Source organism: Manis pentadactyla, chromosome 12, assembly GCF_030020395.1.
Source record: "Manis pentadactyla isolate mManPen7 chromosome 12, mManPen7.hap1, whole genome shotgun sequence".
Lineage (NCBI taxonomy): Eukaryota > Metazoa > Chordata > Mammalia > Pholidota > Manidae > Manis > Manis pentadactyla.
Genome location: NC_080030.1, coordinates 35,348,304 through 35,365,936, shown reverse-complemented (window position 1 = coordinate 35,365,936; position 17,633 = coordinate 35,348,304). Strand labels below are relative to the sequence as shown.

General features: G+C 41.2%; 1 protein-coding gene across 1 annotated transcript in view; it reads right to left on the bottom strand.

The window, feature by feature from the left end:
- The window catches only part of PLG (plasminogen), a 38,843-nt gene extending 22,870 nt beyond the window's left edge, over positions 1-15,973 (bottom strand). The window contains exons 1-8 of the mRNA XM_036886779.2: positions 15,818-15,973; positions 11,642-11,777; positions 10,324-10,430; positions 6,990-7,104; positions 5,403-5,542; positions 3,424-3,544; positions 1,745-1,863; positions 412-574 (exon numbers count right to left, since the gene is read on the bottom strand). Of these exons, the coding sequence (XP_036742674.1) occupies positions 412-574; positions 1,745-1,863; positions 3,424-3,544; positions 5,403-5,542; positions 6,990-7,104; positions 10,324-10,430; positions 11,642-11,777; positions 15,818-15,866 (950 nt within the window). The 5' untranslated portion in view covers positions 15,867-15,973. The remainder of the gene's footprint in view (positions 1-411; positions 575-1,744; positions 1,864-3,423; positions 3,545-5,402; positions 5,543-6,989; positions 7,105-10,323; positions 10,431-11,641; positions 11,778-15,817) is intronic.
- Positions 15,974-17,633: the final 1,660 nt, after the last annotated feature.

The following is a 17,633-nucleotide window of genomic DNA, read 5'->3' as shown; positions in this document are numbered from 1 at the left end:
TTTCCACACTGTTCCTGCCTCAAAAAGGGACACTGTAGTCATGGAGTTGAAGCATGAACAGCCTGGAATTTAAGTGCTTGCAAAGTGCTTACATCACAGTGCAGGCTTATCAAAACATTGCTGGGACCCACTCTGAGCTTCTGATTTAGTAGATCTGAAGTAGGGCCCAAGAATTTGCATTTCTAACACATTCCTGATGGCACTGAAGTTGCTGCTCTGGGAAACACTTTTGGAATCAGTGCTGTCGGAAAATCAGTGCAAAATTTCACTTTTCTTGCATATTGCTTGACAAGTTTTCATTCCAGAACACCTTCACCTAGCTTCCTATGGTAACTAAAACTCAAGCAAAGTCAGTGGGATTTCACATTCCATTCCGCAGACAGGGAATGGGGCAACCCGAGGCAAGCTTACTTGCAGGGAAAGTTTTCTGGAGTTCTGTTGTGCTTGTGAGGGGTCTGTTCATTCCAGCGCTGACAGGTGTGCCCAGACACAGTGACTGCCACATTCCCTCGGTAGTTTTCACCTTTTCCTTTCAGACACTGATATGTTGGGCCAGAAGGTGGTGGAGCCGTTGCTTGAATAGGGATAATAATACAATGAATATTTTAAAAATAAAGAATGCACAGATGTATGTTATAAGGATGGGTACAGGGGGCATCAGCTTGTCTTCCTTTCTGCTCATCCTCTCCTGGAATTTGGTAGTTGAAGATCATTTACCTTTTTCAAATGAAGCCAAGTTGGTAGCATCTATGTATACAAGATCCTCTTAGGAGGAACTCCTCCAGGCACAAGACCTTTGGACTAGATGCTTCTTTCTGCATTCTTTTTGCTCAGTTTGTCATATATGGTAAGGGTCAACATGTGTCACCCGCACCCTGAGTCCTCACATATACCGATGATCCAGCTTCCTTTGCGAAGAACAAATCATTCACTGAGTAAACATAACCGAATAACATCCACCATTCATTCCATAAATGACACCCACTATTCCTCCTTGTTAGGAGTTCATGGAAAGGAGGCAAAAATGTCTCCAAAGAAAAGTGTGTGCATCCAGAAATCAAGAAATTCTTGAGAAAAAAGGGATGACAAAAAGAGAAACTGATGTTCATGAAGAAGGAGCGTGCCTGAGAACCCAGCTGCTGGGTCAGAGCAGAGAGCGGAGGCCAGTCGCAGGGCCTGCCGGGTCCTTTTGAACTTTTGATGACTCTCTTTATCTAAATGTTTAGTGCCTTGCTTCAAATTCTTATAGAAGAAAAATATCATAAAATTGGTTCTTCTGAGCTATTCCTAAGTCTGCCATTTCATCTTCTTCCCTTGAGCTCCATTCTTCCAGTGTTCCTCATAAGGTGGACATAGTGAAAAACCGGACATCCAGAGACACCTCTTTGTTTACAAAATAACAATCAGAAAGAACTCTGATTGATAATGAAATCTGTGCAACAGAGATCATGAGATTTCCCTTTAACACTAGAGAAAAGTAGGGAATCAGAGACACCTCCCAAGAGCCTTCATTCAACTATTCTCAGAAGAGACAGAAGTCTCTGATAGGAAAAACAAACAACATGACCAATGGATGCTCTGATCAGTTAGCTAAAGAAACTGATAAATTGCGTTTAAAAAGCAGTTACATCCCACAGGACCAGCAGGGTACTTTTTAGGCATAGCACTCAGGCACTGATACATTTTTTTTCTTGATTCAAGAGCAGGTGAGGATCCCAGAGGTCTGGGTGTGAGCCATACTTACTGCAGCGTGGTATGTCACAGAATTCCCAGCGTTTGTTGGGATCTGTGGTGAAACACCATGGACGGGGCTCCCCATCAGGGTTCCGGCAGTAATTCTTCTTCAAATTCTTGCTTGGAAATCTGAATGGGTCCGAAAGATATTGGCAGTACTGAACATTTACATTCACAGACGAGAATCATTTCAAATGAGAAAATACTGAACACCTGCTGTGCGCTAGGCAGTCTGCCACTCCAAGTGGTGACTGGATGAAGGCTGTCCTCCAAGAGATGGCAATCGCATAAGAAAGACTATGAGTTCAATATTCTAAGGGCTGTTTTTCTAACACTTTGAATGTGCAAAAATTGCAGAACAGGAGCAGCAATGTTATCATTTTGGCCATTTGGAAAATCGATGTAAGCAAACTCTAGTTATTCAATTGCAAATAATAACATTTTTTTAAACATGAAGTCCTTGCTGACTAGAGATACTCATCTAACAGTACAACCAAGAGGTTGGCATCTCTGTCACTTAAAGGAATAGTCCTTCTGGTCTACCAGAAGGTAGTTAGCCTTCAAGCTTATAGACACTTAGAGGATGAGCTATGCTCTTGTGAGCACCTAGCTGGATAATACAGACTAGTGAGCATGCCCAGCAGGGACCCAGGAGCTTCAACTCGTGATGCACGTGAGATGCATGCCATGCTTGTGGCTCATTTCACATCCCTCTCTCAGACTTAGAAGAGGGATGGACAGAGCAACCAGCAGTCACTTAAGCAGTCTTTTTCTTCTAATTTCTGCAAAGTGAATTTACCCTCTCCTTGGCCTTCAGGGCTTTACTGTGTTTCTTCCTTAAAGGAAAATGGCAATAGCCATGTTTCAAACTAGCTGTTTGGAATGGAAGGTGTGGAGATTCAGTGGAGCTGTTTTCCTCTGTGAAAACTGTGGCTCAGTCTCATTTCTTATCAAAACTTGTAAGTTGCCACTTTTAGTCATACACCTTCAGCTTAAAAATTAAATGTACTTACAGTCATCATAGAATGAGGAGAAAGGCCAGAAGCGGTTACAGAGAGGGGGATGTTTTCCAGTACAATTAATGTAAAATAAAATATCCGGGAAACCTTACTCTAGGAATGATCACCTTCTAGATGAGGGACTCTTATTCCTATTATAAATGCATGATCCCCTTTGAGAATCTGATGGAAGTTAGGAATCCTCACCCTGGAAATATGTACTGATATACATGAGCATAAACTATTGAGAGATTCCCAAAACCCCTAAATCCCATCTGTAGGTCATAGATTGGGAAGCCTTGAATCTCATCAGAATGAAGGAAAAGGAGAGGAATAAAGAGAAGAAGGAAATAATTGGAAAATGCATGGGTGAGATGCACCTGTATTTATTAAATTTGAATGTACATATGAATCAGACAGGAATCCAGTTATAATGCAATTCAGATTCAGAGGGTCTGGTCTTCTGCATTTCTAACATACTTTCAACTGATACCACTCTTCTCTAAGCCACATTTTGAGTAGCAAGAACGTACATGTCATTTTTGCAGTCATGTGGGAAGATGCAACTTTGAAACTCAAAAACATCAGGTGTGCTCACTTCTTGAGGAATGCTTAAATTTCTAAACAACAGGAGATGCCCCATAGAGCTGTAGAGTCATCAACAGCTGGTTTATTTCCCCATGAGACTTACTTGGAGGGAAAGTAGCCATGAGCATGTGGGCTCTGAGAGTCCCAGGACTGGCATTCAAGTCCAGACACAGTCGTGGAAATTTTGCCTTCATAATTTTCTCCACTGCAGTGCATACATTCATCTGGTCAGCATGGAGAAGAAGGAAAGAAATGAAGAAAGAAACGGAAATGGATGAAGCAAATAAGACTATAAACTCCAATCCCTCTAGAAGTGTCTCAAATACTACTAGCCACTTGTCCATATGTTATTTTCAGCAATCACCTGGCAATAAAGACTTGATTTTCTAATACAATCTAAACAGTCATTCCCTCCTTTAAACGGTAAAATTAGTATATTTTGGTCAATACTCCCTCAACCATTATAATCACAAGGCACATTCAGAAATTCCACAAGGCCATGTCCTCTAACTAGGATGTGCTGGCCCTAGGAGGTGGGTGGGAGACAGAGTGCACATTTTCTCAGAAGTCTGCAAGTTCTCTGCTAGGAGGTTTAAACATTTGGTGCCTTCATTGAAATAATGATATTAAACATTTCCTATGAAATTATTCTGATCATACAGATGACTGTCAAGCAAGCCGGCACCCTTTCAGGATTTTAGTGCTATGCTCACAACCTCAGTGGAAGACAATATTCATCTAAAATGACAATGCGTCTCTTTTTATATTACAGTCATACCCGCTAATACAGTGTCGCTTTCTGTGGTTTCAGTTCCCCACAGTCAACCACAGTCAGGAAGCAGATGATCCTCCTCCTGACATGTGGTCAGAAGGTCGGTGGTAACCTAAGGCTAGTCACCACGCCCACACCACCCACCTCACTCCGTCTCACCTGTAGGCACTTTAGCATCTCACATCATCACAAGAAGGGTCAGTACAGTACAGTGAGTGAGGTATTTTGAGAGAGAGACCACATTTACATAACTTTTACTATAGCATGTTATTGTGATTATTCCATTTTATTACTAATTATTGTTGTTAATCTCTTATTGTGCCTAGTTTATAAGTTAAATTTTATCACAGGTATGTTTGTTTAGGAAAAAACACAGTATACATAGTTTCTGTATTACCCAGTTTCAAGTACCCACTGGGAGCCTTAGAATGTATTCCTCACAGACCAGGAGGCATCCTGTACAGAGAAGCATGACTGGCTGTTTTTGCTTTCTTACATTATTTAAAAACTGAATTTTGACTTACAATTATTGAAACAACATGGTGCATTGGAGTAATTTTTATGGAGTAATTAGGAAAACAGAAACAGACTTAATACAAAAAGGATGCTATTATGTCAATAAAGGACCAAATGACCTCATAACAAATGAAGGATCCCCATGGTTGAAACAGATACAGAGGAGAGAATGGAGCTGTCATACTGCGCAGACATTCCCCACAAAGTTGCACAAATCCTGCCTTCATCCCTTCCCCTCCTCTTCTGCACAAATAAATGTAGCAGAAAAGATGAAATGAAGAAAGTGTTTCCAATAGGATGTTTTAAAATTTTTTAGCATGAACTGTTGAGATGCACTATTGTATTTGTTGGTCCATTAAAATAATAGACTGCTGATTTTAAAACTGGTTCATTGATTCTCTTCAACAAAACAACAAAGTCTACCACCTTAAATCAATACTATCAATACTGTTAATTTGAATTTTATTGATTTTGTGGTTCTATTTTAACTATTCAGTTGCAAATCTGTTGTTGGCTTTAGATAGGAGCTTTAAGCATAAAATGTGTGCATCTAGAGTTTATATCTAGTTTTATATTTGCACACATTGAAGTAGCATTTTAATAAAAATAATTCAGTCAGTAATGGGGATCTGAGAAAAATTTTGGTCCTTTCTAAGCAGAGCACGCATTACTCAATTTTGTCAAACACAGCGCTAATTGATTATTAGTAATATCCTTGTGGGAAATTGTTTTCCAGCAAATGACTTTACAGACGAAGTGCAGATAGGAAAAGGTTTTCTAGAGCCACTCCTGACCTTCACATTCCGGAATGTCGCAGAAGTCAAATCTCTGTTCTGGGTCTGTGGTGTAACACCAGGGCCCATTCTCGTCATTGTCTGGGTTCCTGCAGTAATTTTCCTCCAGCCCCTCCGAAGGGAAGTCATCAGGTGAATAGCTGTGGAGGACAGGAAAGAATCACTTTGACTATATTTTAAAAATCAGTGTTTCCTCAGCAAGGCAGGATAAGATGCTCTATTTCCCACCTGAGGTTCAAGCTTCTGTCCTTCAAATGCATTTCAGCTCTCTGCTGTAGCATTTACATTGTCCAGTTTTCAATTTCTCTATTAATGAGGTGTTTCAGTACAGTAGCTGATATTACCATTACTACTATATTGACACAGTCACAAACTTAGTAGAGCCAAGTGTTTTTATGCACAGTCAGTAGAAATATAAAGGCCTCAAAAGCCAGCCTAATTCTTGATTCACTCCAAACACCTGCTTTTGTTAATTGCCCTGCTCTCTGTAAGAATTAGTAGTTAATACCATTTTATCTGCATGAACTATGCATGAGGCATTACACTAACCTCTGTGCATGCGTTCACTTAGTCTTAATAGAAACTCCATCAGAAAGATATCATTATTTTACAGATGAGAAAACAGAAGGGTAGCAATGAAAAGCAAAACAAATCTTGCCTAAGTTTGAACCCCTAATAAACAGCATCTCAAGAAGGTAAAATCAGATTTGCCTGATTTTGTCAAATGCTGTGTGGTCTCTGAAATCCAGCCAGAATTGGCTTGGCTCATTTAATGGCGTTTGGCTCATTTTCAGTTCTGGAGATGGGCTGCTGCACAGAGATAACAAATTAGATCAAAAGCCCAAGAATAAAATGGCAGATTTTGTTTCTGGTTCTTCTATGTCCTTGTTTTTGATACATTTCACCTTCTCAGGGCCTTGGTTTCCTCACGTACCAAGGCCTCTGACATTCTCTTACTTGGCCACTTGGTTTAATCATTTTCTGCCCTAGAAGCCTTAATAACCTGGGAATTGTAGATCTGCCCATCTGATCCGGAAGCAGTAAAGGCAATTTGTTTGGGGCAGGGTAATAGACACTAAATTCTTACTTGATAAGAGTACTTGATGAGAATGAATGCCGCTTAATGCCATAGGTGGGAAATACAAAAAGAATGACACTATGATACTAAGATGAGTCACCGGCAAGTTGCAAGATAATCCGTCTTTCATTTCTATTTTGTTTAAAATCTTTTGCTCTCCAACATCAAGGCGAACATGGTGAGTGCTCTGACTTGGTATGTTTGATTTAGACTCATTCAGTCCTAGCAAACTCCTGGGGAGTCTTTTCTCAGGCAGCCTAGACTTCATGGTTTTATTGTCCTGTTTTTAGGCATCCAGTGTTCTAGGTCTTCCAGCAAAGCCTATACACAGCACTGAGTGGAAAGCCACCATTTCCTGTTTTTATGCTATGAATAACTGAACCATTCTACATTAAAATCAATAAGGCTCCTTCTGTGCCTGCTTATTCACACATTGTGCTTTGATTTAGAAGTGAGGGAGTCATTCAAAGTGTAATGGGTGCATGTGGAGGTGAGAGAGGAGATCTTACTTGGGTTTGTGCGGAAAACTGTCACTCCATTTTTGACAGATGATGCCAGTTTTCGTTCTGGACGCGGTCCCTCTGTAGTTCTTTCCATTTCCAGTCTTGCATTCTGCAAGATAGACTGAAAGACGTCCCCACAGTGGTCAAACCTTTTGCAGCAGGGAACAGCGTGGGGAAAGCCTGCACTGCTCAGGCATGCTGAGATGACTTGCACACCAGAAGACACCATTTTCTTACTCTCTAAAATGACAGTCTTTTATATGAGCCTATGAGGTGCAGTTAACTAAGCCGTCTGGTGCTCTGACTCATTTATTCAAAGCTTTCATCCTTCTGTGTACCAGGTACCATGCTAGGTGCTGGGGGACACATGGAGTAGAGAGCAAAGGCCCTACCCACATGGAGCTTACCTTGTGGTGGAGTCAGCAGGGCCGGTTACAGAAAACCATCAGGGACACAAATTATGAAATGAGATGGCCTCATGGTGACACATATCAGAGAAAACAAGTTGCTTGACATGAGTGAATGGGAATGAAGTCAGGGACTTTTAGACAAGGTGGCAAGCAGGCTTTTCAGAGGTGGAAAGAAATCTAAACCATTTCCATTTTTTGATGCTCCCAGTATTTTAAACATGAAAAAATGCCAAACAGGGCTCTAAAATTATCTAAGGTTTACCTTAAATGTTGGCAGCAGATGCTCTCAATCAGCCTCCATCTAACCAACTCACTGGCCAGCCAATGGGCTCCATCCTGCCTTTAAAATACACATTCAGGTGCCCACCATGTCTCACATGTGGAAGGGTGGGCACCTGTGGCTGGCAAACTGCTTTCCAGTATGGCCACCCGCTTCTGCTCCCACCAGTGGGGTTACATGCTTATCAGGAGTCAACTGGTTTTATTGTCAAAACTTTTGATACAGCTACATTTGGTTAAAAATTGTCTAAGCTTAAGAAATGAATGGGGAAAAAATTGTTTGTTCATTTTTAACTAAGTTGAATGCTTTTAAGAACTTGAAAGAGATGAATAGTTTTAAAAACTGCTCTCAAATGCACTGAGGGCAATCCAGTCATATAAAATATAAAGGTGTGTTACTGTTAGATTAACAGATGTCTCTAGACCTTGCTTCACTTCAAAGGGAAGGAAACTGATCCTCATAGGCAAGGCACTTAATGCAGTTTGTGCAAAGAATACACCAGCTAGCTCCTGCTGGTGGCCCCATACTCAAAGGAAAAAACCTCTGCTCTGTAGCAGAAGGTGGGAACATAAACTTGTGTGTTTTCAACATTTATTGTGAACATATAAAATATCTAAGTATATTTATATCATCTTTTATGATTTTCCACTTAGCCAAGTTTTTAAATAAATTGCTCAATCGCCTGGAGAAAGTACTTCTAACACACCTTCAACAATCAATGCTTTTAACCTCACTATGTATACAGATTGCAGATCTACCTGCATTGAGAGATGTTATTACAGTAGACATATTACCCTTGCCAAAAGTGGAAGCTCAAGGTATTTCAGAGGCCCAGGGGTCAGGGGAGAATTTTGAAAGGTGGTGCTTGAGCTCAGTGCTGGGAGATGAGAAGGAGCTGGCCTCAGGGAGAGCAGAGGAGGGTCCCAGGCCAACAGGGCGTGTGCTTGGCATGTGCGAGGAACAGATACAAGCCCAGGGTAAGAAAGCTGAGGAAGCTCACAACTGGGGCGGGCTCAGATGACGCAGGGCCCTGCAGCATTTCATACACATTTGGGTTATATTCTCAGGGCATAAGGTTTGAAGCAGGGAAATTACAGACCAAGCCGTGTGGGGACCAGCCAGTTATGATAGCGGCTCAGCCCCCATTGGTGGCGGTGGCCATGGCAGCAAATGGCAGATAGAAATGTGATCTGATGCTGACTTTTCCCAGAAAACCCCTGGCAGGTAACTCAGCACTGGGGCGATATGCCACAGTAAAGAAACATGCACCCAAAAAATGGCTGACTTTTGACTTTTTACCCCTCTTCTGTTTGTATGTACCCACCCAAGTTTGTATAACCTTTTGCTCCTCTCCTATCACCTTGAAAATAAGCAACTATTCAACTATTTAAACTAAGCCTAGCGGTCACCCCCATGTCCCTTCTGGTTAACAATTTACAAATGACATATTTAGATGTTAGCATTCTGCAGGGAAAAGCCCACCAGGACTGTTTTGAAAATCTAGGCAATTCTATGAGCACATCTTTTAATCACTATTTGTAAGAATTAGTAACTTCAAGAGATAAACTTTAGATTTAATCTGCACTTTAATCTCAAAAATTAGAGATGAACAGTGCTAAGGAAGGGAGTTCAGCAGGGGTACAACTAGTTAAACCTAAAATGAATCAGGGCACAGAAATAATCCTAAACTAAAGAAATACTTTGTAAAATCTTATTTAGCGTATTTTGGTGAGTCTAGAGAGAGTGTTGCAAGTCATTGTCAAGAACACATGAAATAGGATGTTTCTTGTCTCAACACCTGTGATGCAGAATATTTGCAAAACTAAGTTGTTATTATAGATGACGTTAATATGTAGCCAACAGTGGAGTGGAATGTAGCTTTAAAAGCATCATACAGTCACTTAAATCCTTATACATACTTAATGAAGCTTTTGCATATCCAAAAAGACATACAATTTCCATAGGAATCCAGGCCATCTGCTCTCCTAAACAACAGGACTATGGATCCAGAATTTTCAAGGAAAACAATGGAAAAGGAACCTTAACACTTGCACATTTTCAAAAGACAACATTTCAGAGCCTGAGGGAACTACAGACTACAACTATAAAGATGTAGAAAACTAAAGAATAAAAATAAGGATTTGTCCCCATCTAATGTTACTGAGGATTTAGAACACCACAGTTTTTCTGTTCCTCCAGGTTTCAGTCTGAAAGTGAGGGTCCAAGGACTGTGGTCCCTGCAGAGCAGCCAAGATCACAAGGAACGTTTAGACTCCCCTTCTCCTCCTTAAAAATAAAATGAATATCTGAATATCTTATTTTCAGGGTCATAGAGGTAGAAGTGAGATTGTAAACCCAATCCTTCCATTTTTAAATCAAGAAAAATGAAACCCAGAAGGTGAAGTCCTATAGTCAAGTTGACAAAGTGGGTTGGTGGCCAAACCTTGTCCTGACTCCAGATTCAATCTCGCCACACCCTCCTGCTCCATTCTCTGGTCTGATGAATGACAGGCATCAGAGAGGAGGAGGAGGAGGGGTGGGAGATTGGGGTGGTGGGGGGAATGCAGGAGGAGGAGGAGGGGTGGGAGTGGGCCAAGGTGGGGAAGAAGAGGAACGGGAAAGGGGGGGTAGGAGAAAACCTTGTACTCACTTCTCTTTTCAAATAAAACAACGTCTCTCATCCTGATGACCGGGGAAGACTTGCTGTTTTCAGGTATCAGCACACACTGTTGCTCTTTACTGTGGTACTGGAACGCCCTGCAGAAGAGAATCAGGCGAAGAAACAAATGTTGGCTTTATTTAAAGAGAGCAAAGTGGTTTGAGCAAGAGACTCAAGATAATCGTAACTGTTGATGGGTCAAGGAGCTCAGTTGTTACTTTCTATGAATGTGGCACAGTATCAGTGAAGTACTGTTAGAGGATACATCAGCAGGGCAGTTACTCTTGCTTTTCTTTTCCTTTCTCCTTCTCCCCCTCCAAAATTTCTCTTTCTGTTTTGACAGCTTTACTTTCTTCACTTATTTCCTTAATTAAGTAAATGCCAGACTATTTGCTTTTGTGTTGGAAAGAAGCAACTCCGTGTGCTTTGAATCCCTTCCGAAGATAGTTTATATATAACTTCCGGATTCCTATCATCTCCCTTCCACCTTCCCCCTGCATTACCCTCCAGGTCACCTGACACCTCCCTGCCCCTCCTGTGGTCCTGCCTGTGGGTGACCAGTCTGGCAATGGAAGCCACCTTTCGAGCCCATCTCCTCCTTGGACTCTTTGCTTTAACCACCGTCGTCCATTCTTGCCCCTCCTACAGGGCAGTGCCACGATCCCACTGACCTCCAAAGCCCACCTCACTCCCACCTCTTCCCTAAGGGCTTCTCCAGCTGTCTCAACCCTTAGGAATTATTCTTTCTGCTGAATCTTTATAGGACCCCTGCTGATTATCACTTATCAATATCTCACATCATATTCTTAAAACTTGTTACATTTTATCCAGTTTCTGTAACTACACCATAAATCCAAAGGGCAAGCACTGGATCTTGCCTCTATACAAAGATCTGTTATATATACTGATATCAATCATATATGTCATATATGCTAGATCACTGTATCTAGATTATTTGCTCCTTAGGGTCTAGGACACTTCCAGCCACGTGACCCTCAATAAATATTTACTGATGATGATGTCAGAAATGAGAGCTCAAAACAATAGCTGCTGATGTCATGTATAAAAATAAATCATTTACTTTGGGGATATTTTTCTAAAGGGAACACTAATAAATGTTAACAAGAAATTGTTCTTATGGTTTCAGATATGGGAGCAAACACAGATTCCAAACTCCGATTCCATGAAATTCTTCTTTCCTCTTAAATGTTATTTTTATGAATATATCCACGAACAAATGTCTTGTTATCAAAATAACAGTATCTCCAAGAGCCAGATCTCTGGGTAGGTGCAGAGGCACTGGAAATACCTGCAGAGGAATCCGGCTTCCTCCTCACATTTTGCAGCACATTCCTCTACACTTCCTGCTGTTAGGTACTTCTTAGATAAACTGAACAGGGAAGCCCCCTGGGTGTTTACGTAGTCAGTCAGGGAATCTCCATGACCTACAAATGGAAGATAAAAGTGGGACAATTGATAAAATTAATCAGCACCATTGCTTTATTATTGTGACTGTTTCTTCCCTCTGCTTTGCATCAACCCAAGAAACTGGCTGCTTCACTGGGAGCAGAAGGGGCAGTCATACAAAGAGTTAAAAACGCTTTGTCAGAAGAAGGTTCATTAATAGATTGCAGTACAGTAAAAGCTTGACCAGGTTGATAATTTAATAGATTAGAATGAATTAACAACTTCTATGTCACCCTGTTAATGGGTATGAAACCTTGAATAAGAATACATTTGATCTGTTTGCCTATTGATTGCTATGTCAAGAGAAAACAGTAGGAGACCACCAGTAGCAACTGTGTCACCAGTATTGATTTGTCCATCGCTGGGTATGGATAGAACTTGGAGGCTATTATTCGATTCCCAGTAGTATAAACTGTGGTTGTCACACTGTCCCTTAAACAGACCTCATAAGCCTTCTCTGAATGGTTCTACCTTGACATACAAAAAATGTGACGAGTTGATGATGTTGAGAATAAATAAGGCATGGACAAAATCTCAGCTAAAAGGCCATTTTTATACTGGGATTTAGTACAGTGACACCTCCCTATTAATTATCAGAGATGTCAGTTTTTAATTAAAACTGATTTTAATAGAAGAGATTTAATATAAGAGAAATCAGTTTTTCCAGGAAGATGACAAGTATCTAGTATTTCTGAGGAAATTACAAAGAAAGTAGAGCCTCGGACAAACACTGGCCTTAATTTTCCTGTGAGATAAGATGGGAGGCGAAGAATCTGGAGGTTGTTCTGGCCCTTCTGCAGTGAGGAGGGCCTCAGCCATGCTCCCCTGCACGGCTGCAGAGAGGGTCCCCGTTCTGAGGCCCCTCCGAGCACCAGAGCTGGCTTTAGCAGCTCTGCTCCAAGCCTAGGGGTGTCAGCCTCCATCCTTTTCAGGTGAACACCAGTGACTTTCACAGGGCAAGAGGTCAAAAGAAGTTAATAAAATGAAGACAGCAAGTTTCCTAAAGTTTGCCTAAACGGGATTAGGCAACATGGCAACCTTGACCACTCTAAGGGGAGTGGTGGGGACCAAGGCCAGACTGAACAGGAGAGGCAAAGGGAACAGCAGGAGAAGACAAGTCTCCCCAGACGCCTGGCTGTGAAAGGAGCATTTCCTAGAGGCATATGCAGTCCTGGAACTTTTTAAAAGATGAGAATGTTCTAGAGCATGATTGGATGCCAATGAAGATTATCCACGCGGAAGGATTGTGAAGGGTCAGATCTGTGTTGGCAGAAAGGCCATCCCTGACCGTCCGAGAATATGCACACTGCGTGGGCGACGCACTCTAGAGACAGAGACCAAGCCCCCTTCCGGAGCGCACTCTCCCCCCCTCTGTAATTCCTCAACTCAAGATACTCCAAACTGGAAGGGTGGATACTGAACAGGAAGTGGGCTAATGCAATTTAAATTTGATATGCCAAAAAGCACTTGACAAATGTATCAAAAGAGTATGAAGAAATAGATGTTTTAGAGCCTCATATCTGCACCCTGCATTTTCTCCCCATTTGAACTCTCATTTCCAAGAAGAGTGGGGTTTTGATAAATTCTGTAGATCAAGATGTGATTTAAAAAACAAACACAATAGGGACTCTCTTGTCCCCCTCCTGGCATGAGCCAGGAGCTCTGTCCTTTCACTTTATTTCTAAATAAAAGCCTGTTCCTTGCTCTCCTAAAAAAATAAATAAATAAAAACCAAACACAATAAAGTGTATCCTACAAAGAGTTAAATTAAACTTTCTGAAGAGTTCCTAGAAAGTAGATTAGGCCGGGATATAAATATCAAGACAAGAAAATTTCCATTTATATCATCCTTTAATTAAGTTACCTTTAGTTATGTTATATTTTTTTGTTTTTAGCTACTGAGACCCACCTTATGAGCTGATACTCCAAAGGAGAATACATTTTTTTCTTGAAAAGTTTTCCCCAACTATTTTCTTTGCTTCAACTCCAGGGCTCATAATGGGGTATATACAGTTTATTTGTTGACCAAGAAATATTAAACAAATCTTGTTAGTAAGAAAAGTATTTTTATTTTCTAGGCCAATTGTAGATGTATTTGCTACCAAAGCAAGTGTATTTCATCAATAATGTAGGTTTTTGTTTTGTCATCACTGTGGTGTGTATATGTGTCCCCAGGCTTGTGTGTTTGAAAGAAAAGACTTAGTGGTTTGTGAGATGTAAACAGCTTATGCATCTCTCACTGAGCAAAGCTGTAAAAGGGCTGTTTCCCTCTCACCACTCATTTCAGTGCTCTGGAGAGATGGAAACACTTCCACGGGAAGCGAGAGTAAGCGCCTTCCTTACAAGAGCTTACGAAAGATTTTTCCCCTCTATAGGTGAAAGACATATGTTAGTCCTGCTGAACAAAGAGTAGTTTGTTCTAGCATTGGGGTGTGACCCACGGAGTGTTCTAGGCCCTGCTTTCCATAGGCTAAATTAATAGACTAGCGTGCCTACACCCCACATATAACCACTTCCCACAAGAATCTTTGCACAGTATTTTCTCTGCTATTTCTTTGAATGGCTCCACTAAATTCAAATATCTTTGCCTCTAATTTAAAGTACAACTTATAAAACTTTCTCTGGCAATTTATAAATTGAATTTCAATATCTATACATTGTTTAGATGAAGACCTACAGGCATAACATGTGATTCCATTTGTATGAAATGTCCAAAATAGAGGCAAATCAGAGGCAGAAAGTAGATCAGCGGTTGCCGGAGGGGTGGGGGGGTGGGGGTGGTGCTGGATGGGGGCCGAGGTGGGGGAAGGGGAAGGAGGGCGGAGGGTCACAGCTGAGAGGTGTGGTGTTTCTTCTTGGGGCAATGAAAATGTTCTAACTGTATTGTGGTACTGGTTGGACAACTCAGAATATACTGAAAACCACTCACTTGTATGCTCTAAGTAGGTGAATGATCTCTCAATAAAGCTGTCAAAAAAATTAAAGAAAAAGAACCATAAGGACATGCTTAGAATATTTTAAGGAAGGTTTAAACAGTTTAAGAAGTGAGAAGAGCATCAGATTCCCCCTTGGGAAGCCCTGGTTTAAATCCTGGCTTCCTCACTTCCTATACTTGGGAGTTTGGTTCACAGGAAGACAACATGATTTTGCTAAGAATGGATTTCCTCATCTATGAAATGGTGATGGGTATCCTACCCTACCCTATCCTAACCTACCCTACTTTCTTTTATTAAAGTACCTGAAACATCCTTTAAGGGGGATTACATTGGTGTGTTTGAGAAAGTACTTTAGGGAAAAAGCAGACTCTACTAATACATGTTTCCAGTATCCACTTATTTCCATCTAAAATATTTTCAGACTGCCTCATGGATAAGCTGTATGAGTAAAGGACACACACACACATGTATAAATAAAATGTGTACAAATGTGCCTGGTCTGCCTCAAGCCCTAAGTGAATCTTGCTGGATTAACTGAATGCGAACATCATTTAGTGGAGCGATGCCTTTGACCTCTCCAGGCATAAGGAGCAAATCTGGATGTATGGGAAGCCTTACTTCAGCCATAACCAGCAGAATGGGTGAAAACAACTGCGGACTGGCTGAAAAATGCAATCAAGAAGATATTTCATTGCTTACATTTGAAAGTGAATAGAATGACACCTTAACAAAAATTGTCTAAATTAACTGAGCTGAGAGTCAGGCGAAGAAACTAACAACTGGTAGGGATGTTAGCTATCTACACTCTTTTGTCAACTAAGTAAACATCATTTAGGCCCAATCTTTAGATTTAGAAAGTTCACTCATTATTTTCTCTGCCCATTTGTCTCCAGCATTCACAGGGAAACTGAACATTTTTCCTGAAGAATTCCTCAGTCTTATATTTAGGTTTTGAGTTGGGACTCCCATGAAACAAAGGCTAAATTAAACAAGTTGCGTATAAAGCCATCATGTATTTATTTTTTTTAACACATTGCAAGGGAAAAAACACTGATAAAGTGAAAAAAATCTTTGCGTCTTACCTGATTTCAGAAACAGAAGAAGTAGAAAGACCACTTCCTTATGATCCATTTTGGGACTGACTGGCAGGGTCTTGAAAACAGTGTGTCCCAATCCCAAGAGGTCGCTGACTTACATGAGAGGAAGTAGATCCACAAACAAGACAGTCACATGGAGTTAATGATTCTCCTGGGGGCCCACTGCCACTGGGCTCCCAAGGGTTCAAACATTACCCTGACGGGAGGATCTTACAAAATGTTTGCGAGCACAGTCTGCAATAGATGCTGGGAAGAGGTGAGTGTGGTCCCGCCCCCCCACCTGCCCCAGGAGCCTTCTTTTCTCCCTGTTCCTCTCCTTACCCCTCCATCAGCTTTCTCATTTTGTCTCGTGTCCTTACATCTTCTTCCCTTCCCTTTCTTTTGAGTTTAAAACAACAACAACACCACAATGGTAGCTAACACTGACTGAGGACTTTTCTGCACCAGATACTCTAAGTAGTGCACATGTATAGTTTCATTCAACCTTCAAAACAAGCAGTATTATTATCACCCTCACCTTATATAGAGGGACACAGGCTAAGAAAGTTTAACTTTTTCAAGGTTACTTAGCTAACAAAGGGCAAGGCTAATAGACAAAATATTTAGGCCTTCGATTAAACGTAAGCTAGGTCTTGTCATTAACATCCACACATCCTACCAAACAGTGTAGAAATTGCTAGATAAGTTAAAATATTTCATTATTATCAAAATTCCTTTGTGCCCAGCACACTTACCTGGTTTCCATGATAATAAATATGTCATAAAATACGGCTCTTGTCCCCCAGTGAATTCACGGGGCATTATATTCCCTCCTCACCCACAGTGCATTATATTCTCATAAAGCAAGAGCAATAAACTTAAGGTTAAAGAGTTGGTCTTGATTTTCTTTGTTGATTCTGTACTTTTCCCTGGCTTAAGGCTAGAATGACCACTTAGTCCCTGCTTTGAAACCTCCACTCCAGTGTTCGAAAATATCCAGGGATCGTTTGACCAACTCTATTTTAAATGTGAAATAAGAACAAGAAACATTCCTCTCTCCAGGTTATGCAATTCCTTTCTATAAATTAATGAGCCAGGAGGTGGGCACCAAATTGTCTTGGATGGAACCTCCCACAGAATTCCCTGGCATTGAAGTGCTGTGCAGAATTCTCCAGAACAAGAGGACGGCACTACTGGGAGGGGTAGAGACGACCTCACCATGTTTCCTGATTTTCTAGTCTACCCTGGCTTTCCTCTGTCCTCAAACCCTTCCCTTTATTCTCTCCCGCTGGTTTGTTAAAGGGGCTCAGGGTGGATGCAGGATGAGAAATCAGACCTGGGCACTTTCTTTTATTAAAGTACCTGAAACATCCTTTAAGGGGGATTACATCGGTGTGTTTGAGAAAGTACTTTAGGGAAAAAGCAGACTCTACTAATACATGTTTCCAGTATCCACTTATTTCCATCTGAAATATTTTCAGACTGCCTCATGGATAAGACGCCTCAGCAACGACGTTATCAGAAAGTCTATACCCACATAATTTTCCTTTCCCTCTTTTATTTTTTTTATTTGGAGTGGTGGTGGTATGCCTTTTGTTCCTTTTCCTCCTGGAAGCTTCCAGCATGCATGTGATTCCACAAATGTTTTTTGGTAAATCAGGTTGCCCTCCCATGGCCTTCTGACTGTACATCCCTCACCACCTTCAAAACACAGCAGCGCCACAGGAGCGCAGACACACAGGAAGCTGCTTTACTGTAGTGTCACCAGCTATGTCGCTAGTGTGGAAGGGTAGTCTGAGGTGGGTACAGGGACTTCCACTGC